The 21,829-nt window shown below is 47.3% G+C and overlaps 1 protein-coding gene across 2 annotated transcripts in view; it reads left to right on the top strand.

Annotated features, from left to right (window-relative positions):
* LOC144180328 (uncharacterized) overlaps positions 1-20,869 on the top strand; it is a 46,849-nt gene extending 25,980 nt beyond the window's left edge. The window contains exons 2-6 of one of the 2 annotated variants that reach the window (XR_013324373.1): positions 14,576-14,926; positions 15,858-16,172; positions 18,657-18,911; positions 19,600-19,821; positions 20,704-20,869. Coding sequence is in view for 1 of the 2 variants with exons in the window: in XM_077708699.1 (XP_077564825.1) it covers positions 14,576-14,926; positions 15,858-16,172; positions 18,657-18,911; positions 19,600-19,697 (1,019 nt within the window). In the remaining variant the exon portion in view is untranslated. The remainder of the gene's footprint in view (positions 1-14,575; positions 14,927-15,857; positions 16,173-18,656; positions 18,912-19,599; positions 19,822-20,703) is intronic. The other variant, XM_077708699.1, reaches the window with a different exon arrangement.
* Positions 20,870-21,829: the final 960 nt, after the last annotated feature.

The raw sequence follows: 21,829 nt of genomic DNA, 5'->3' as shown, positions 1-21,829 counted from the left end.
AACATGAGCTTATATCAATGTATTCAGAAATAAGACTGTTTAGTAGCCGCGGTAAGCTGGACCGTAACATCTGCATGCCATAGTTAGTTCTTGGCTTCAGTACATTCCAGTGCTCAGGTTTACGAGTACAGTAGTGCACAATGTTAGGTTTCAAGTTTGTCAAAAAAGAGAACAATTCCCAGACCTTTGTTCTTTTCGATAACTAGTTGCCAGATGGTAAGGCATTGATTGATTGATTGATTGATTGATTGATTGATTGATTGATTGATTGATTGATTGATTGATTGATTGATTGATTGATTGATTGTGAGGTTTAATGCGCCGACGCTACACAGGTGATGAGGGTGATGAGGCGCGCCGTAGTGGAGGGCTCCGGACTAATTTTGACCGCTTGGGGATTTTTAACGTGTGCCGAAATATCGAACACACGTGCGTTTCCGCTTTTCACCTCCATCAGAAAAGCGTCCCCCGCGGCTGGGTATCGATCCCGCGTCCAAGCGTCTGAAAGCGTCTGTGAAAGCCAATTAGTGTTCCCCGAATGTATTGATTCAACCAGTGTCTAAACAGACGTTAAGATCGCCACAGAAGTTATGCGCACCACTTTACAAGCTCCAGAGATCACTTATTCTCGTAAATTCGGTATAGTGAAATCTTTAAAATTAAGATGTAGCCGGTAGAAAGCGCTTCGGGAGCATGCGTCAGGTAAACATAGGTTTTAAACAAATGTGAGGGAAATTTTGCTTCCTCCGTAACCGAGGCCGCCTCAGTGTAGAAAAGAATAGGACCCTCGCCATGAGGATAATACATACGATAATGAAACTGATCTGGTCAGAACTATGCAAAACCGCACAGATTGAACTGCTTGTAAAAAACTGCTTATTTCAAAGAGGTGCTGCCCTGAAAATGTTTACCCAAAGAAGTTACGCCAAAGGGTTTTTTAGATGCAAAGCATCTCTTGCTCTCGGCTCCGTCGTCCGTCGTCCGTTGTCCGTCCATCCACCAGCCCAGGAAGACACCGCAACAATGCCGCTCCAGGAGCCCTTTAAGGGGAAGCGTGCTCGTCTCGTGCCGGTCCAGGAAGACACCGGCAACACTGTCGCTCCAGCATCTCATGGTCGGGGCCATTGAGGAAAGAAAAGGTTAGGAGAGGCCCTGACGTCACATTTGTGAAGCCGAGTCCCGCCATGACTTGAGCCCACGGAGCCCAGCACTCTATCCCATCATCCTTTGCTGTCTCCGGTTTGATTTGACTAACACGACGTCGCCCTGCCCTCCCGCTTCGAAGCGAAAACAGCTTCGTCGCTAATTCCTCGGTGCGATGTCACCTTCTAAGCTGTTGATTTCGCCTTCAATTTGCCCATTCTAACCCTCACCCAAAGTTTCAATTGAAAAACGGCCTTCGTTTTTAGATAGAAGGACGATTTTTCAGCTCTTAAGCCTGGCAAAGTAGCGTTTGTCGTCGTCATAGCAACAGGCTCGCGGGATAGCGAACGCAGACGCCTCCGACGGCAAAGTTTTCAAACTGGCTTAATCTAAAAACGTTTGTCTTAGCGACTGCGCTGGTTTGCAAGCGTAGCGAAGCAGCCACATACCAAGAGCCTTAAAAATCTGTCCGTTCTATTTGCCCAAATTTGGCCGCCGCAGTTGTAAACAAGTAAGCAACATCGTCCATGGGCTCAAGAAAAATGACGTGACTTCCTCCACATTTTTCGCAATGCATTGGGGTGCTAGGGGCCTCTCCTGAGTATTCTTTCCTCCATGGTCGGGGCTATGTTCCTCCCTTGTGGCGCCGTCCACATCCCCACTGCGCATGCTCGGCTCATCTCAGGCCGGCCCAGGAAGACAACGGTAACACTGTCGCTCCAGGAGTCATTAAAGGGTAAGACACCACCGGGCGTTCAGCAAGCCGAGCATGCGCAGTGGGAGTGTGGATGGCGCAACAACGACAAGTGAGGAACATCTTCCCGTAGGAGAACCCTGAGTAGTATGCGAAACAGCCATGGGCTCAACGCAATTTCCCATTTCGTAGTTTCTGTAAGTGGAAAGTGTGGTAATCACCATGGAAACCAAACTGTAAATATAACGGTAGCTACGTACCTCAACCTAACGGAAACGACGAACTGAAAATAATGGGCACTTGAATCGACCCCATGGCTGCTTTGCATACTACTCAGGGTTCCCCTACGGGAAGATGGTGTAATTTGTGTGTGTGTGTGTGTGCAAGTGTATGTTCTAGATTCAAAATTCATTTTTTTTTCTCTTCTTCTGGTCCTTTTTCAATATATTTTCTCTCGTGTTCACCTCGTCATCATCACTTGGAACCCTTAGGCAAGCCTCTCTGTCCGACGAAACTAAACCCAAAGCTTTCCTCGCCCCTGCATACTTTCCTCACACCTCAACTTCATACTCAGAGCCCATAGCTTAAAATCAATTCAGTGGAATCGCATCTACTGCCAACTGAGGCTCAACACGTCCGACGATGTGCACCGTCTCATTTTTCGCGTGATTTATTCTCACAATCGCGCGCATGGCGGGAGAGGCGTGCTTTAGAAAGTGCTCTGGCTGCGCACCCGAATTCCGGCAGCGATCGAAGTCCATCAGCCAAGCAAATGTGCCACGCGTATTGCGCTCGGTCAGGGCCAAGAGCCCCTCCGTGCAGTCCGCTAAGTGCGTGCGATCCCGGAGAGAGTGACTCGGCGCCGATTTTCCACGCTGCTCCCCTCGACCGATTTACGCAAGGCAGGCGCGAGTTTCTCTGGTACCAGTTTCCACAAATGGGGAGCGCTGCTTCTCTCCGTGGCTTGGCTTGGCTTCAGCACAAGTTTCGCCTTCTTGAAGCAGGAAGGAAAGCCAAAACGAGCTCGCTTCTCCTGCAGCGCTGCCAAGCTTCGTGTTGCGTGCTCTCCTTAATTTAATTCTGACGCTACCGGTTTTGGACCAACGCATGTCATAGCTTCTTGTTGAAAGGTCTTGTAGCCATATTTATTGCTTCCTTTCGGAAAATGGAACGAGAGAAAGCAATTGCTCGTGCTTTGCAATCGATATTGAAATTTTGCACACTTACGTAAAGAGCCCATGAACACAGAATGTAGCTTTGTTTATTTTTAAAGAACTAGCTTCTCGTGACTCACTCAGTTCCAATTCAGCCACGAAATACGTTTATTAACGAAAAAAAAAAGAACACGAGAAACATTACAAAAAAAAAACGTTCAAATTTCGAACTACAGTGATGTAATATAGGCAGCAATGACGTAATATGGGTGAGGACCGAAAACGTAATTACCAGTGTGTCAACTGCACGTCAGTGTTCAGGTGACCCGGTAAAACGGAACTAGAGGAACCACGACAATAGTCCGGTCATGTTTCTTGGCGGCGGTAAAGTGTACACTGCTGCAGCGGCCTAGGTCGGCGGCTGATAATCGCGGGAACAAGATTCTGTGACGTTGCAGAGACGCCACCGAAAAGTGGCTAGGAAGCCGCCAATGCTTCATGTATGTTTTATTTATCAAGCACACGCTGTGGGAGTGCTCGGGGCTCGCGGTGGAGAGAAGAGCCCATCTTCCGCCGTACATCAAGACCCTCCAGGAGTGGGCATCACCTCCTCTGGACCGGGCTCACCCAAGAGAGGCTGTTATGTCCCTGTGGACTTAAGCTTGTACCACGGGGATACACAAGAGAATGTAGACGCTCTCACCTTCTCTACAGCCTTCCCCATCCCTGACTAGACCTTGAGTCTCCCCTTCCGAATAAAGAATTATAATAATAATAATTTATGATCTTAATTATTTCTTCTTCTTTTTTTAAAGTTTGTGATGAAATTGGTGTTACTGTTATCGGGACACAGTAGTCCTTTTAATGAACCGAACTTGTATTTGTCTTCATGGCACCTTTAAAAACGAACGTGTGTGGTGGGACATTGATGCCAAGTGCGCAACGTCTTCGCTTTTTAACAACTCTAACTTCTGTGTTGTTTGTTACGTTTCACAGTATTATTTAGCGACAATGTAATGGCCTTTCCTCCCACTTCGCTGACTATCCGAGCAAATCAGGATAGCTCGCTGCGGAGAAACGAAACCCAGAAGTCTTGGCCTGCAGTTCCGATAAACGGGCAACAATTTTCCGGTGGCTTAAAATGAATCTTACAATTCGCAAAAAGGCGTCAAGTTGCAGTAATTAATATTAATTAATAGTACAAAACTGTTAAAAATGACGCGGAATTCGTATATCGTATGAAAAAGAAACACGTCGCTCGGAGGACTCAAGCGCTGCTTTTCATCTCGTTGTTGTTCATTTTTATTTTTGCCGCTTTAACCTAGCGGCGTGCTTATCTTGGCCGGAAAACGTTGGCGAACAGCAATCTCCATTGTTTACACTTGCTGTATTTTTTCTTTCATTCCTGTTTGCAATGTTTTTAGGAGCAACAGAAGGTGCGGTTCGCGCAACAACCACAAAAATTGAGTGCGAAGTGCAATTTCGTCGTCTCACTTGTTCGCCTACGACGCATGGTGTATCGGCCGCTAGCGAAGGTCTTTATATATTTTTTTTCAGCACTGCGCTCAGCATGGTTTGTTGCAGCCACTCACCTGAACGCGTCGGTGCAACAAGAATATCTTCGTACTTTTGCTGATTTCGCACTGATGGAAATAACATTTTTTTCTCTCCTTCGCTCACACTTGCTTGTTCATTCTGTTTTCTTTTCTTTTCTAAATATTTTCCTTGCAATTTAGCGTTTTCTTCGTGTTATCTCAACCCAGTTTCGCGTGAGAACTGAGACATTTTTTCTCTCTCCTTGCTCTTCCCCATTCCACCTTCCTGACACCATTAGGAAAACGAGCCCGCCATATTCCTGCCAGCGGCAGCTCTCCGAAAAGACGTGGCTAGGAAAACTAAGAGCCAGAGAAAACGTACTCGCAGTCAAGCATACGAAGGCGAAACCACCCTCCCCTTCCCCAAAGAAAGTGAACAAAAACGCCTGCGTGACTGCCTCCCCTCCCCAAACGCGCCACGGCGTAGAGGAATGTGGAATCTGCCAAGCGAGCACTTCGTATTTCTCTCCCAGAAACGCTCGTGCGTTCGCGTTTGCACGCATGCATATGTTTCTGGTATATATTGGTTTCTCCTTTTCCTTACTCTGTCGCCGGTTACTCGGTGCTCGTTTATTTTCGCCTGTCATCTCTGCGTTGAACAACTCTGTCACGGGGGGGGGGGGGGGGGGGGGTCTCTACCCGCCGTGCAGCAGATTTAATCAGCGAAGGGGGAGGGAAAGTGTGCGTGTTCGTCGACGAGAGGAGAACTCCCCGAAACGCGCAAAAAAAAAGAATACAAGAAAAATGGCCGCTCTGTAGTCTAGAAAACGTTTTTTTTTTACTGGTATTGCATTCGAACGCCTCAACATACATTCTAACAAGTTGTCTCGCACGTTATGCTTGCCAGGCAGCCATGTCGACGTTTGATGAGAGGCAGAATGAAGGCAGTCGCAAGGTATCCCTCTGGGGGTGTGTGTGAGACGAGTTCGAAAAGATTTTCCCAAGAAAATTCTGGAAAATTTTCTTTATTTTTATTGATATACGAACGCCGCAGTACGTCATGATTATGTTTTTTAATCAACTAATGAGATTTTATTCAGAGGAGTTTGAATGTGCAGGTGATTTTGCGATTATGTTCTTTAACGTTTTATTTTCTTGTAACTGCGAGCAGAAATTTACCTAATTTTATATCAGAACAAAAGAACACACTTGTGCTATGGTTGGAATAAACACACACAAAAAATCATGAAGTCAAAATACCAAGAACAAAGACTTTTCCATTCCTATCTTATAGCGAATCATTTCATAAATAATTTTAAATGATTTCGATTGGATTCGATTCGATGGTGCTTTACTCATCACAAAGAAACAACATACATCAAGTATGCGAAATGTGAGCTTATAACACATGGCTTGACTGAATGAAGCTCTTCGGACGTGTCCGCCACCACCCTCGTGCTCATCGTTCTTTAAGCGTGACCGTATAACCCTACCCTGACACATTTATGTCACTGTGTGTAAAGCCCATCAATAAAGGACGCGCACTATTCGAAAATGAATGCACCGGTATTTGAAAGCAGGACCGCCATACACACCCATTCAATCGCACATACCCGCGCAGGTTTATTAAACAACACTTTACATGACAGCTAACCAATTAAACTATTTCAGTCAGTGAACAACTTTAATCACTCAAGCAATTATTAACTCAATAAATATCAAGGTTGTGCCGTCTGAAAATCAATATACCCGTTTTACAATCCATCGCAATGCGTGTGCGCCAGCTGTAAAAGGCGGCCAATACAGATAATTGCTAGGAGACGTCCTTCTGTCAGAGTGTGAAGCCTCCCAGTCATGGTGAGAATAAAAGAGTCAGAGGTATAAAAACAAACTGCGCAAGTTTACGAAAGGGAGAAAAAGTCGTCTGGGAGAAGGGTTATTCTCAAAAGTAACAATCTCATTACGCTACCAGTCCTCCAGAAGAGTCACCCTGCGATAATTTTGAGAATGCCTTTCCGGCCGAAAGCCGACCAGCCAAGAATAAGAGAGCGCGGAAAAGGAAGGAATACGGGTAAAAAAGTCTGCAGAAATTCAGAGAATTGCCTAGTAACGCTTAGCATTCTTATGCCGCTTGTCGAGAGTGTGAGCTCTATAGAGCCAAATTTTTTAATTTTCTAAATTCTGTCCGGCCAATTACCTCCATTTACGCTATTATAACAATTTAATGTAGAAGTTCCGCGAAATCTGTATTTTTGCGGCAATACGAGGGGTTTCACGGTTCGCCATTTAAGTATTATTTTTTTTCTTAATTGTCGGTTTTTCAGAATTTCGTTCAACCAATTATCTACATTTGCGATGTAAACGATTGCAGGTAACTTCCGCGAAATCTCCATTTTGTGGAAATGCCAGGCCTTACATGGTCGTGGCTGTGGGAGTACTCGGCAAAGAATGCTCCGCATTAAAAATTATAACGGTATTTGCGAAGAGACCTTCAGCATTTCAATGGTCCTTGGAGCGCTCCTAGTAATTCCTTGTTTAAATTCACGAATCCTGCAAAGAAAATATGCAGACAGAGCGCTGGAAGATCAATAAAAAAGAGAGTTATCTAAAAATAAACAAACATAAAATGACCTCTCGACGAACGCTTGTCGGCCGTTATGCAGTAGAGAGGGGGGAAGATAAAACAAGTAGAAAAAGCCCGCAAATAAACAGGGAGTCATTTCTTCGAACGAAACTGCTCCGGTGCTGCTTATAGCTTGGTTTTCATATTTCCTGGTAAGACCAAGGTGCACACTGGCACTTAGTTTGGTTTCCCGAAACTCCGGTTACTTTGAGATAGAAAAGTGCTCCATCACGACGTTCAAGGGAAGCCAGGAGTAGAGCTGGATGAAATGCGAGAGAGGAAAAACAGAAACATTTTAACAAAAGTCATTTCACAGTACTTGTGTATCTTAGTTGAAAGTAAGCAGGTGAGGTCGAATAAAAGATTAAAGAAGTTTCACTCAACGTGAAAACTGTCGCAAGTGCAGATCAGTGATTCGCCGGAGAGGCTGTGGCGCCGTTATCCGCTCATCGCTGCGACCGCTCGTGCTCTTCCGCTCCCTGTATCACTCATCTGTTGATGAATTGAACAGATGTTTGTCCGACGGAATTCCTGTAACAGCACGAACGGGAGTCTCGTTCTTTTTGCGCTTGCTTTCATCTCACTGGTGCCGGAGACTTACCGCGCAGTTTCGAACGCGTGTCTTCGTGGCCACTTTTAAAGACGATAGTCTTCCTTGGGCTACTTAAACCCAGTAATTTTGGTCTGTCTCCATTTACTCGATGTCTGTCTGTCTGTCTGTCTGTCTGTCTGTCTGTCTGTCTGTCTGTCTGTCTGTCTGTCACTCGATCCAGCCACTCGGCCAAAGTGAAACGAAGTCTGCGCAATACTCTTATACACCCACAGCCAAACCTAAACGTCCAAGTCCAGTGTTAATGTTCATACTTGTCAACATTGCTGAATAAGGACAAGACATTACGCGAATGTAGGACATGAAATTAATACACAATGGATATTTATAGCGTTCCTTTATATAAAAAAATTTGTAGATGCTTGATTTTTGCGAAATGAAATACTGCATCCACTGCAGAAAAAAAATCATACTGGGACCTACTGTCGCCCGCGCGACTATAGCTTCTGGCAGCATTTGAAGAAATCACGCGGCAACAGTTACGAAAGGTTTCATAAGGTAGGTTCTACGTTCTGCTTGGAACGCACGTTGACTGGGGCAACGCGGTTCTATAAACGTTGAAACAGGGCGCCTCGCTTCACATACGTCTCCGCCGTACGGCAGCGCTGGCATCGACGCACCCGGACTGGAGCAGTGGATCGCGGTAAATTTAAATTTACTTGAGCAAACTTTTATCGTGTTTACCTTGGTAGGAGCGCGACGCAAGAGGAACAACATGAGAGGTGAGCGGGAGACGAAGAGAGGCATTTACATAGCAAATGTCGACAAAAACTATCGTCTTTTGTCGACATTTGCAACAAAAGGAGCAGATGCGCGGCCATTTTTTTTTGCTTAAATCGTAAAAACCAACCCAACAATCGTTCTTAACTAAATAAACGGGAGGGCTGCAGGTAGTTACACAGATTTTGCCTCAAATGTACCTACAGTTTTTTTTTTTTTTGCGCAAAATAATGGGGTATGTATGACAAGTGCCAGTGGTTCAGGAGTTCCTAGCGGTTATGACTCTATAAACCACTTATTTTTCGAAGCTTCTGTGTTATGCCGTTACGCCGTGGGGCTGCGTTTGGGTTCGTTATGACGCTTCTTTGCCTGATTGCTGCGGTGGCTCATCGTGATAGCGAACAAGTTACGACGACAAGGTGGAACCCTAACGTGTTCTGCACTTAAAATTAGTTTAGAACATATAATAACGGCAATGGTGATCCCTCTGGCCGCTCACAAAAACAAGACACGTTGCTTCGACATTGGTAGAATTGATTACCCGGTTTACTGTGATCAAACTACGTACTTTTGCAGTTAGGATAACATGTATAAACATTGTGATCTGTACTAGTGACGTTGCGTGTACACATCAGTTTTTTTTAAGTGCAGAACATTTTTGAGGGCACGCCTTGTCGTCGTGGCTCGTTCGCTGCACAATGTCTAGCGACTACCAGAATAGAATCAGGCGGCGCAGCGAGATAACGGACCCAATTAGAGCCACAAGGCATTACGCCGTAACGGACCCAAACAGAGGACCCAAATAAGTCACACCCGTTCGAAACTCCTGAACCGCTGGCGCTTGTCATACATCTCTCCATTGTTTGCGCAAAGAAAACTGCAGGTATATACATTTCAGGCAAAATCTGTGCATATAGCCGGTGCCTCCGCGCCCATTTAGTTAGGAACGCCCGTTGGGTTGGTAGTTACTAATAGTAAGCATAAAAAGTGGCCACCAAAGACAACCTTTCCCAAACTGCGTGTTAAGGCGCTGGAGCATGCGGGATGAAAGCAAGCACAAAAAGAACAAAACACGCTAGCGTTGTTCAGGCAGGGGGCGCACGAGCACTGCAAATGCGGGAAATTTGAATTGCGTTGGAAAAACCTCCGTTTAATTCATCAAGAGAGGAATGAGATAGGGAGGCGCAGAGCGCAATGGGTGGAAGCAGTAAGCGGATGATGGCTTCCCAGCCCACCATGGCGAATCATTTCTCTGCACTTCTGACAGCTATCCCGTTGAGTGGAATGGCTTTAAGTTTTATGAAACAGCTTGTTTTACAAAAAAATTAATTTGTCAACAACCTTGAGGAATCCTTCTATTTTGTTACTGTTTTTTTTTTTACTTTCGCTTGCCATCCTGAATTTCGTCCTCTTGGCAGGCGTTGTTTCCTACGCAACCTTTCCCCAAAGTGACAATAATAGTATAAAAGAATTCTAGGGGCACTAAAGTTTGCTTACGTTATTTGAAGGCGAAAAGACTAAGACTGGCAACACTAATCAAGGACTTCTTTACTCCTACATCTTGTTTATGTCTCATTCTTCACTACTGTTTCCTCTTCGTCTTTTGGCGCGAGTAACTTCGGCAGGCTCCTTTACTGTTCTATTCTGCTTGCTTCTCTTGTTCGCTTTTGTTTGTTTGTCTTTGGCGTGAATTACTCCGAGTGGAAGACTGGTGACGCTTCACGCCACAGCTTTCCCACAATCCCAGTTCTTCGTGGCTGGCGTGTACCTGCTGCACTCACGTGCACCTGTCACGCGGCAGGCATTAAACTAACCTTTTTCCAACCAGTGGCAACGCGTTGCGGTAGCTTGATGTTAAAGCACTGCACTCTTACTGTGGAGACTGAGCTTCAACTCCGAAGCGAACTCAAATGTGTTTCACTTACTTATTACGGCCGGGGCCATTGTCCGTATCCGATAAAACCAACAACCCTGAAAACAACGGCGATTTTTCCCACTCACGCTTCCGCTTTAATATTTCCGCGAGGTCTCTTACCATTGAATTTATCGGCCTCAGCGTGCTCGTAGTGTTCCTTTATACTCCTTTGTACACGCTGCTGGCAGAAGGCCTCACACGATCGTCGAACCTGTCTCCCGCTCTCTTCCTAAGAGGGACACGTTGCATATTTTATCATGAATTCGTAAAGCTAGGATAAACCACTTTGAATTCACAAGCTAGTCCGAAAAAAGCCTCACGTGCTGCCCTTTTTCCTTTAGAACAAAAGCAATGACAATTTTTTTTTTCTTCCTTCTGACTACAGCTGCATCGATCGCTTATCCCCTTGGGCATCCGCTTCGTCCAAATCAGAACGTCCGAATCCTCCTCCCACCATCCACAGCAAAGAAAGCTCAACAGTGGTACTGACTTTATACATTAGGATCGACACTGACTTCCGCTTCCCGATAAAGAAAGCCGGAAGACTGACACTATGTCATCGCAGTACTTTCAACAAAGTCACTGAGGGCCGATTGTGCTTTTGCTTTCTTCGCCTTTATATAGCTGGTTTGTCCGCCTACAGCTTCGTTGCAGTTCCCTTTTATCGGCTTTCTTAGATGCGCACAGCTTGGTCTATTGGGACCTGGAAAGGGAATGAATCAGTCAGCAAGAGAAGAGCACTCTTTTCTACCGGCTCTGCCAAGTACGTCTTTTCGGCTGCGTAGTTCATTTTGTTACAATAGTGAATTGTTGTAACTAATAAGAGCAGTACGAGTTTTATTATGGAGATGTGGACAGTGAGTGTTGCTTGGCAATAAGGTTTTTCTAAAGCATGATTTCATCTTTTACAAAGGCTGTTGTCAAAAAAACGCTTCAAATAAAAAAATAGGAAAAACGAGCGACAATAGGTTTCGCTCATTTTTGCTGACCTGTCCCTGCTTACGCCGCCGCAGGGACGTTTTTAAAACAATAAATATCAATAAATACACTTTCGGTTATTTAAATGTTAGCTGGGGTACAAAAAAAAAAACAAGAAACAAGCTCACATATGCACTAGCGCAGCAGTCCTTTTCGCCCGAACCTGAAAACTTAGGTTTTACATAAAGCGTCCACTTAGCGTGATGGCACTTTGTGGGCTGGACACTATCCTGACAGTCGCATATTGCTGCTGTGCTCCAGTACCAAAATAGCTGGACTCGTCATAGCGCACTCAACACACGTTCCTCCTGTCAATTCTGTAATGATTAAATCATCGCCACTTATCCTGAAACAAAGTTACGGAGAAAAAATAGACGTACGAATACGTAATTAGCTCAGAACCATACTACATGTACTGTTTTTTTTTTTTCACGCTTATTTTAACAAAAAAATACGGAGAAAACTACAGAGTAATCACGCGTGAACTAGTTCTTGCATTCCGCAACATTCCCGAGTAAGAGTGAAGTTCCGCAAAGAGAGATGCAAGCACGGCGATCTTCCGCCAAGACAGCACAGCTAATGACGCCCCAAGTGGGGCAAACTCCACCCCTTTTTCTGAGTGAGCTTGGGGCACTGTAATGGTGTGTGCGTCGTCATTAACCGATCAGCCGCCCAGAAAGCTTGCCGGACGCAAGGCGCGCCCAAGTAGAGGAGGGAGGGAAGGGGGAGGGGGCATAGCTCAACCCCCCTTCCCAGCAAATGCTCTATCATTCCCCCTTCCAACATTCCTCCTTTCCAACATCGCCACGCCACCCAGGACAAAAAAAAAAAACAGGTGCAGTGTGAATGCGCGGTACTATGCGTTTGAGTAACGCTCATGATAGCTTCATTTTACAAACACACTCACACAAACATACACAGACGCACACGCGCACTCATAACTATTTCAGCCGATGCTGCGTGTAGCACTGTTGGCCGCCCGGCGTGAGTGCGAGTGAGTGAGTGAGTGAGTGAGTGAGTGAGTGAGTGAGTGATCCATCCATTGATTGATTGATTGATTGATTGATTGATTGATTGATTGATTGATTGATTGATTGATTGATTGATTGATTGATTGATTGATTGATTGATTTACAAGCCGGCGGACCTATAAGGCGTGCCGCACACGTGTAAGGGGATTCACTGGAAACGAACAATACGGCCGCCTTCCCTGACCTGCTTAACAATACTTGAGTAGGAGAGTTATGTTTTCTTTCAATAACTCCGATCATCAGAAGTTGCAGGGCTACTTTACAGTCCGTCAGGATGACGGCGCGCTGAATTTCAAGCGATCTATTCCTATTTCAGGCGGCCTTTATTGTAACACAATCCGCCGCGGTGGCTGGTGCCATGTGGTCTAGAGGACCAGCCCAGGAAGCGTTCAAGCTAGGGAAGGGCCGCTGCCTTGATTTTCTGTATTCTGTCTTCTGTCTATAGAAGCGGTCCGTATATACTTGAAAAATGTATCGATACGTCCGGTCCAAGTGCTCAGGTACACTCTTCAAAAAAAAAAAAAAGGTTGCGGCATTCACTAAAGGAACACTAAACAACTTACTTCTACCAGTATACACTAGGCACTTAGTAACGGAAGGTATTAAATGTAGCACTGGTCAGGATTATTAACTGAAGCAGGCAGTGAGCACCACTACCATCACTGCTAAAGTCCTAGCGATAGCACCCTTCTGAGCTACATGCGTTTGCTAACTGGCGATGCATAACCTAGTCATAAGCACCACCTTAATTTAGTGTAAACTACTTCCTACACTCAGTTAATTTCCTAACCATGCAGTTGCTAGTGGCAGAGCCTACGTGTTATTCCGGGGGGTAGTAAAGTTCGTAAGGAGTTAGTAACTATGGCTGTTACTACCGTTTTACGCCGTTTTTATTAAGAGTACAATAGCGACATAGTCTCGGCCACTGGGATAGAGCGCTTCGAGAGGATGCCGGAAATTGCTGGCGCGCACACCGAACTCAAAAAGACCAAGAACGTTCTAAGCTTCACTGTTTATTTCTTTGGCCATTGTAGGTAAAGGAATTGTGGCTAAGGGGCGCGCGTATGTCCAAGTCCACGCTTAAGCGTAGACGTCTGAACAATGCCATCCTGGCATAAGACTCTCCACGACGAACCAGTTGCAGCAGCAGTGTACATGTGTCGCCATCAAGCGCAGGGGAAAAATTGCGACTCGTTGTGAACGTAGGTGTTTGACGCCGCATAGACTCGGAGGGGTATCTTAAGCACCTCTCTGTGAAGTGCTTCGAGGCGAGCGTAGAGGTACTCTGAAGGAGAAAGTGAGGGTCGCTAGTGAAATACACGGCTCAAAATTACCACTGATTGGAGCTGAAACATAAATCACGGGTAGCTCCCCCAGTGGCTTTCAGCCATTCTTCGTAGCACGTTGACGCGTGGTAGCATGGACGTGATGAGTGATTCCACGGCCTGCCGCCAGAGCAGCCTATCGTCAATGGTTACTCGGAGAAACTTGACACCAATCGCTTGCCGAATTGGCAAGCGATTGGCAAGCAAGTGTTGACAGCCTATGAGTACGCTGATGTTCGATGTGGGTAATAAGGTCCACGACAATGTCTTGCGCTCTTAAACGTTGCCAAAAACCAGCCGTGCACTACGACAGGCTTGTGTTAGTTTCGAGCCATCATATCAGCATGGCACTCACAAGATTTTTGAATAGCTTTGCCACACGATGTAAGCGAAACGGGCCGTAATGATACTATGTTTGCATAGTACTTCCCAGGCTGCCGTACCGTTACCACCCATCAAAGCTTCCGTAAGAGAGAATGTTCTCTGTGCCCAAAAATAAGTTTGAATACCAGAGCAAGTGTTGTTTGGTCTCCGGCTTCAAGTTGCAAAGCATGTGCTTGCTGTTCTCCTCAGAGTCTGCTGCGCAGCGCTGACATGTACTGCTCAGGGTGAACACGAGATCCTATAAGGTAACGGAACATCCATGAGGGACGCGGACAAGGAAGGTGTAAGACGAGGCTTGTGGGCTTCCTGAATTCCCCGCATAGGCGCTAGCGAAGTCCTCAGGCATTAAGTTTTGCTCTTGTGCAAGGCCGAGACAATCAACGCCCTGACAGGGGGTCCGTTTCCAGAAAGCGGATTGGTAACGTTCCACATCATTTCCTCCTTTTTTGTTCTTGACCCGCAGGCGTGCTGGGCGTGGTGGTGACCGAGGTGCGGCTGCTGTCGGACAGCAACAAGACGCAGTACGTGCTGCAGGGCGAAGGCGCCACGCTGCTCTGCTTCTTCGTGCTGTCGCCGAGCGAGGAGCTCCGGCGCGTGCTCTGGTTCAAGGACGGCGCCGAGGTGTACGTGTGGCGCAGGGGCCGCCGCCCGCTCGCCCGGAACCTGTTCGACAAACGCGTGGACCTCAACAACCGCTCGCCCTCGTTCATCTCCATCCTCAGCGCGCACATGTCCATGCAGGGGAACTACACCTGTAAGGTCGAGACGGACTCGGCCACGTCGCAGAACGACTTCTTTCTCACCGTCATCGTGGGCAAGTTCTCCTCCTTCACGCCTCTTTAGGCCTCGCAGTCTCACACACTTTCGGGGTTTGTGTGTTCGATGTACATATGGGCATACGAGATAAGTCCGGATAAAGAAAACTCCTGCTTTCGACGCGAACCCATCCGCTTTACGTATGCCTACTTGGTAACGCAAATGCATTATGTATGCCTAATTACAGGTGTCAGTGACTGAGTGTGAAAACCTCCACGCAATACTACTATGGTTGAAAAATTGTGGTACAGTTACGGTAACCTCTGGCAGCAATTCAACGCAGCGGCAGCGGTCTGACCACCCCTGACGACTTTCCTTACCTAACTCCGCACCTTGAGAAAATCCACTACGTTTCCCTCTCGATTACTGTTGCGCTTGACAGTAGTAATTTCGTTTCAAGTACAGCACAAGTAGTTTGCGTAGCTTATTGTATTACTGCCTTCCAAGAAACCGATGTGAATCCAGGTTGCAGCCGGTGCTGCTGCCATGTGTAAACCCTTTTGCTATTGCAAAGCTCGTCGCGCTGTGTGTACCGTTCGCGCGTTTATATATTCAGATATCCTGGGTCGAGAGGGGTAGCTATCGTTGTCGTTGATAAATGCAAAGGCATTTCTCGAGGGAATATTTTCGCATGGCTGCGCCAAAAAAACAACACGATTGAAGCGTCCTGTAAAAGCTCTACGTCCGAAAATATAGCGTTTATGCGGAAAAGCATTAGTACAAATTTTAGGGACGATAAGCTACACACCTCCAACGTTAAGTTCGTGCGGGCCTCCGTACGTGCGGTAAATCGGGTGGGGAAAAGTTTTAGTGAAGAGACTTCATAACCTACATAAGCACGTACGAATTTTTCACCGAAGCCAGGCATCCCTAACATTAAGCTGTAAAAAAAGGCTACGTTTGCGCACCTGGGCCGCCCTTCGCAGCAGACTCGTGCAAGGAGGACAGCTGGACGACGTACTCAGACCGCGTGTCGTGCACGGAGACGGTGGAGCTGCAGTGCGGCGGCATGTTCCCCAAGCCGTCGCCCGCTTGCGGAGTGTACAACGACCAGACGGGCGTATACCTGAACACGGTGCCCTTCGACCGCGTCGAGCCGGCGGCCAACGCCACGTACGAGGTGCGGCTGCACCGCGTGTTCCAGGTGCGCGACTGGCTCGCCTTCCGGAACCTCACCTTCCGCTGCCACATCATCGTGCTCGGCACCGACTGGAGGAGCGGGATCTCGCACAAGCTCTTCGGAGGTGGGTCAGGGGCGGCTCCGTCTCTTCGGCACGTCTACACCGTGGTCTACATTCTCTCACAGTTGTAGGACCTGTGATTTCCAGATTTCTCTTTTTTCCAACACTCTTCCAGTGTATTCCCCCACCAGCTCCCCACACTGTGACTGTGTTACATTCAAAGCTACATTACGGCAACGCTCTAGAGCGACGAATCATTTATGAAAGTTACCAAAACATTTTCGTTGATATGACTTCGAGGTGTTGAATATTGAATCAAATCGGCGAGCGATTCACATCTCGCTGGGGTATATTGCAGTTTCTCCCTTTTTCGTTCTAAAAACTCCAATTTTCAATGTTCTGGAAACTTGTAACGCCGGAGGAAAGGATAGGCATGGGGCCGAGCCTTAAGTTTGCGAGCGAAAGGGTTGAGACGCTCTCCCGTTCATAAGCATTCGAGGATGACTTTTATTTTCTTTGGTTTAACTTCGTGCCTGCATTATTCATTTATGCAGGCACAAATGCACAATTGATTGACGCTGTCCCTTAATTACAGTATTTTACTTCCTTCCTAAGACGACACCGAGCCTGAAAACGAAAGTGGGAAGGTGGGAGGTCTGGCTGTGGTAGGCCAAGGGACATTAACAGCGTTCCACAGATTCATTCCATAGCGTCCTTCCTAGAAAATAAAATATGTGTCTATAATTAATTATATAACGAATTATGTGTAACCTATTAAATTCTGTCGTCTGCTCAACCTAAAAATCAGGTTGTCGTTCAACAAAAGTCTATCATTGCGCTCCGTCTTTCGACAATGATCACCCTTTCCTAAAAAAAAAAAAATACGGGGATGCTTTGAGCGTTGTAGGAACGTGAAGGGGAAAGCCTAGTTTGAATTTCTTTTGATTGTCTGTTGTCAAATGATGAAAGCCCTTTGAAATGACAAGAAAAACCTATCGTTCCTTTTCTGCCAGGAAAACATGAAAGAATGCCAATAAATTGTACTCTGTCGTAACTCATGCTGTGCGGAACCAAACTTTAACTTTGGTAAGGATGGTGGGAGGCAACGTAGTGGGGATGAGGTGAGAGTGAGGAGAAAAGGGGATGGTTGGTGATGGATGAGGGGAGAGTGAGGAGAAAAGGCGATGACTGGTGATGGCAACCGAGCTGTGTGAGTGTCAGAAGGCGCAAAGTGTAGCAAAACATAAGACTTAGCACGACGCCAACACGTCGAAGTGAGATGTGATGCTGTCAGAGGGAGGCGGAGAATGGACACTCCTTCCCCTGCCATGACCCACCATGCGACGCCCTCACAAACACCATCATGCCTACAGAGACAGAACGAAAGAGAAAAACATTTCTGAGCCGCTGATGTGGGAGTGGTTCCCTATTCCTGGAATCCATGAGGCGAACACAAAGCCTTCGCTTCGATGCCAGTTGTTGCTGGATGTCCAGGTGGCCACTGGTCACCGGGTACACCCACAGCTCAGCCGTGGGAAGTGGGGACCGGAGAGGAGGAAGTTTGGGATTGCGTTCACACTGTATTTCAATATCACTTACAGTTCCGTCTTGTGAACAGAACTGGCATTCAGCAGTTTTGAATTGGAAACATACTGTGGAGGCGAACAGGGTGAGGAAAGGTATTTGTTTGTAGTCCGCTGAGTAGCAATTCTTCTTGGCAGTGCAGGGTGAGGGGGAGGAAAGTGCAGTCTGTCGGAGCCGTAATGCTGCGTTATTTCTTGATATATTACGAGTGGGATGAACGATGTGGTCTCATTGGAAGCCTGGAGAGAGAGGGCGCAGCTTGCTGACAAGCAAAGTTGTTGCCAGTCATTGAGAAATGGCCAGGAGTCCTATTAGTTGACTTACCGGCGGTTTTGATGTGGCGAGAGTAGCTTTAAAGTAGAAGGGGCCACTCTCCCGGATAAGAAGATTCTGCAGGCAGCTTGAGAATCCGTGATAATGATTGGGTGCTTTGTATATATGAGGGCTAAGGTGATAGCTAACTATTCTGAAACCCAGGCTGACAATGTCTTGATTGATGCACAAGTTATGAGGACGCCCTTTGAGGTGACTGTGGCTACTAAGTGCTGATCATTAGGGTATGTACTCGCATCTGTATCGGTGACATCTGTTTTTGTTTGTAAATATTCTCATGAGCTTGGCTTCGGGCTTGTCGGTTGCCGAGACGGAGGTGATGGTGCATATTTGTGGATAAGGGGAGAACGTGGGTGTGACTTCTTCTCCAATGGTCAGGGAGGGGCTGGGACGCATTAGATTGATGACATGCAATGTGGAGACTGTTTAAGAGGGCTAGTCCCGCAGGTACTTGCATTAAACGGAGTCATTGGCTTGATAGGTGGCGTTTGAAAAGCTCGGATAGTTTATTGTGGAGGCCAAGTTGTCCATTATGCCTACAAGTGTCCATTCAGTATGTTACAACTTGTGCTGAAGAGCCGCAAAAAGCCCGTCAAATTCGTACTTCTCGCGATCTTCGTGATCACGCAGACGCCGGTTGCCCTCCTGAGCCCCCGGAGATCGTGAACGGCTACTACAATGTTAGCGGCGAGGATACCTGCTGGAACACCCCGGCCGAGGGATCGCTCACGCGTTACTACTGCCTTGAGGGCTTCGAACTGCGGGGACCCCGTGAGCTGGTCTGCCGAAATGGGTCCTGGGTGCTACCGAGGCCGCTACTCGTGTCCTCCGCGGGACTGATGCAGAGCTTCGCAGCAGCGAGGCCCTTCAAGAATATCATCTGCGGTGCGGCCTGTTCTTTACTCAGTATGCAGCATTATCGTAGAAATGAGGCTGCAAGCTTTCAAGTGAGATAAAGCTTAGTAAGCAAATTAAATGTTAACAATCATGTTTACAATGCGCTATTGGGTTTGCATCTGCAGTTCAAATGACTAAACCGGATTTGCAATTACCATTACAAAATGAAAGGCTTCCGTAGGTAAAGTCGTTGATCTTATCTGGGCAAAATCTGTCGAGTTGGTTCTGTATACACTACACGGGTGGCGTGGTTCCAATTATTCTGGCCAAGATGTGCGCTAAATATGACCACAATTATATGTTATAGCGCACTCGCGCACTTCGAGATCATGTGCTTGAAGAGGAGGTTCAGTGGTATTGGTAAGAAAACTTGAGCAAGCAGGTTAAAATCCGGCAGCACGCCAGAAAAGCCTTTAGTGGTATTTTACTCAGCTCACGAAAAAGCAAACGGCTGTTCATTTAGATTCTTTCAGTGGCAGAGACTTAAATTTGAAGAAACCCGTACGGCTTTTGCCGAACGGCTTTTGCCGAACGGCTTTTGCCGAACGTTAGGCTTTTGCCGACCACAGAGCCTGCGGATATTCACTCATTGCTAGCTGTTGAGCATGCCAATCGTTAATGCACCTCAGAAAAACAGCCGCGTCAATAGTGGTTGCGTCTGCCCTTGTCTTTGCAGCCATTAACGGCCAAGACCAAGTAAGAGGGAATCGTCTGCTCACTGCCATCACAACACTGCCCGCGTTGCTGTCCCTCTGCTTGACGTCCACAACATAGCAGCCACCACACTTGCTGCCGGTAAAGATGTGGCCTTGTGGACTTCCGCTGGACACTGTGCTCACGAGTAGGAAAGATGGCTTCTTTTTCCGGGCACAGCTTGATGAAAGCCCATCCGCTAAAGGTGCCACTGCTAAAATATTACACATCTCCGCGTGCGTGCGTGCGTGCGTGCGTGCGTGCGTGTGTGTGCGGGGCGTGTACGTGTGCGTGTGTGCGTGTGATTGTGTGTGCGGGTGTGGGTGTTCGTGCGCGTGGGCATTTTAGTTTTCGTTTGCGTATGTTGGTGTGATTGCGTGTGCGCGCATTCGTGTCTGTGTTGAAGAAGCAGAAGTGTTATCTCGGGTGCATATTCCTCGTTTTCCGAAGGAGTTTACCAGCCGGCAGCCTCTTTTCTAGATTCTTTTCAGTCTGCAACTGCTGCTGATACCTTTATTATCATAGCTAGATTTCTGATCAGAAATCCTGCACCATCCTCATGAACGAAGGTAAAGACCACGAATCTGTTATGCAATCCGAGCCCTTGCACCTGGTCGCTTACTGAGTGGACACTTGATATCTTGCATTTTTTTGTACTTCCGCCCTTCTGTGCTCGAATCTAGCTTCTTCTGCACTTGGACATCCTGTGATCGCAACCATCCTGAGTCCCTCAATGTCCTGCACAATTCCTGAGGTAACAGCCCATGCCACCGCAGGGCTCTCGGAGGGCTTAAAATGCACGGCGAAAAGCTAGTAGAATTATCTGGGGTGCAACAAGCGCTACGCTTCAGCCAGATAATAAACCTCTTCAGGAAGTGCACCAGGCGCATCCGTGTTGTAATTCGGAATGGGCAGCGTTGAGTTTTCTTGCGGTTGGAGTAGCTCTCGCAACGTTTTTATGCGAGCCTACGTTGTAGGTGTATCTAGGTTGATTTCATTGCCGGAATAGTGCTCGTGAGGTTATCTTCACGTGACCTTGCAGTATGCAGACAACGCAATGGTTATTTTCATTTCTGTTGCTGTTCAGTTTTCAGGCAAAGAAGAAGAGTCTGGCGGCTAGAAACAACCAGAAGTACTTCAAACCACGGTGGATGTGCTCAGAGTCCAAGAACTGTGAACAGCGTTGTTTGTGCCCACCATGACACCATGCGACGATTATTAGGCCTTCTTGGCTTATGTCAACCCTAGACGGCTACTCTTAATTTGGGGGTTGGGGGGGGGGGGGGGGATAAAAGAGCCCTAGGGTGCGGTGGCCGGCCAAACAAAGAAGGAAGAATAAAAAGTTTATTTTTCCAAACACCCTCAGTCCAGAGTGCCTTGCTTGAAAGCTGTGGCCAAGTGTATACCTCCGTCTTGGACGACAGCAGGAGCTGCGTCATTGCGACGAGGTGAGCCAGCCACGTCCGCCAGGATGATCGTTGGGTGCCAGTCACACGCCTATAATGTGTGGAAGATGTTGGGAAACCTCAGCTGAACGAGCACGCGTGGGTGCCGGGTAGGTTCCGAGGGAGGTGTATGCGGTGTTCAGTAGGTAATATGTTTGTCTGTACTTTTCGGAGGAGGGCGGACTGCTTTCTTGAGACTGTATGATGCGTTGGGGGATGTACAGTCTTTGTCAAAATTTTGTAGGCCATGGCGACCATGGCCGGAGCAGCCACGCGGCTGAGCAGGGGTGCCGCGTTCGCCGCTATTGGCTGGTAGTGCGGCAAAAAACACGAGGGGAACTTTCGGTCTCTTGCCTACGTAGTGTGGCTGGCGCGATAAGAGCAACGCGCGACCGCTTCCTCACAGTGGGCACTTTGATTGAGCGCAAGAACCTCGCTCGCTAGTTCACTGTACCTCGCACTTGTCGCGCCGGACACACTACAAAGGCTAGCCTTCGTAGGTGAACTTTCGTTCTAGTTAGAACGAAAGTCCCCCTCTCTCTCTTTAGCTGTGCTACCAGCCGACGGCGGCAACCACAGCGCCCCTGTTGGGCCGTGCACCTGCTCCGGCCATAGTAGCTGTGGCCTACAAAATTTTGATGACGATTGGTCCTTGCATTGCGCCAAAAAGGCTTGTAGTGTGCGCGCGAGCTGAAAGGTGATTGTGCATCGCTTGACGTCAGGGGATTGGGTGCCCGGTAGATTGCTGCTCGGGTGAGAGTATGTGGC

This window comes from Haemaphysalis longicornis, unplaced genomic scaffold, assembly GCF_048455015.1.
Source record: "Haemaphysalis longicornis isolate Haplotype H1 unplaced genomic scaffold, Haemaphysalis longicornis Haplotype H1 scaffold_4, whole genome shotgun sequence".
Lineage (NCBI taxonomy): Eukaryota > Metazoa > Arthropoda > Arachnida > Ixodida > Ixodidae > Haemaphysalis > Haemaphysalis longicornis.
This window is presented reverse-complemented; position numbering and strand designations above follow the sequence as displayed.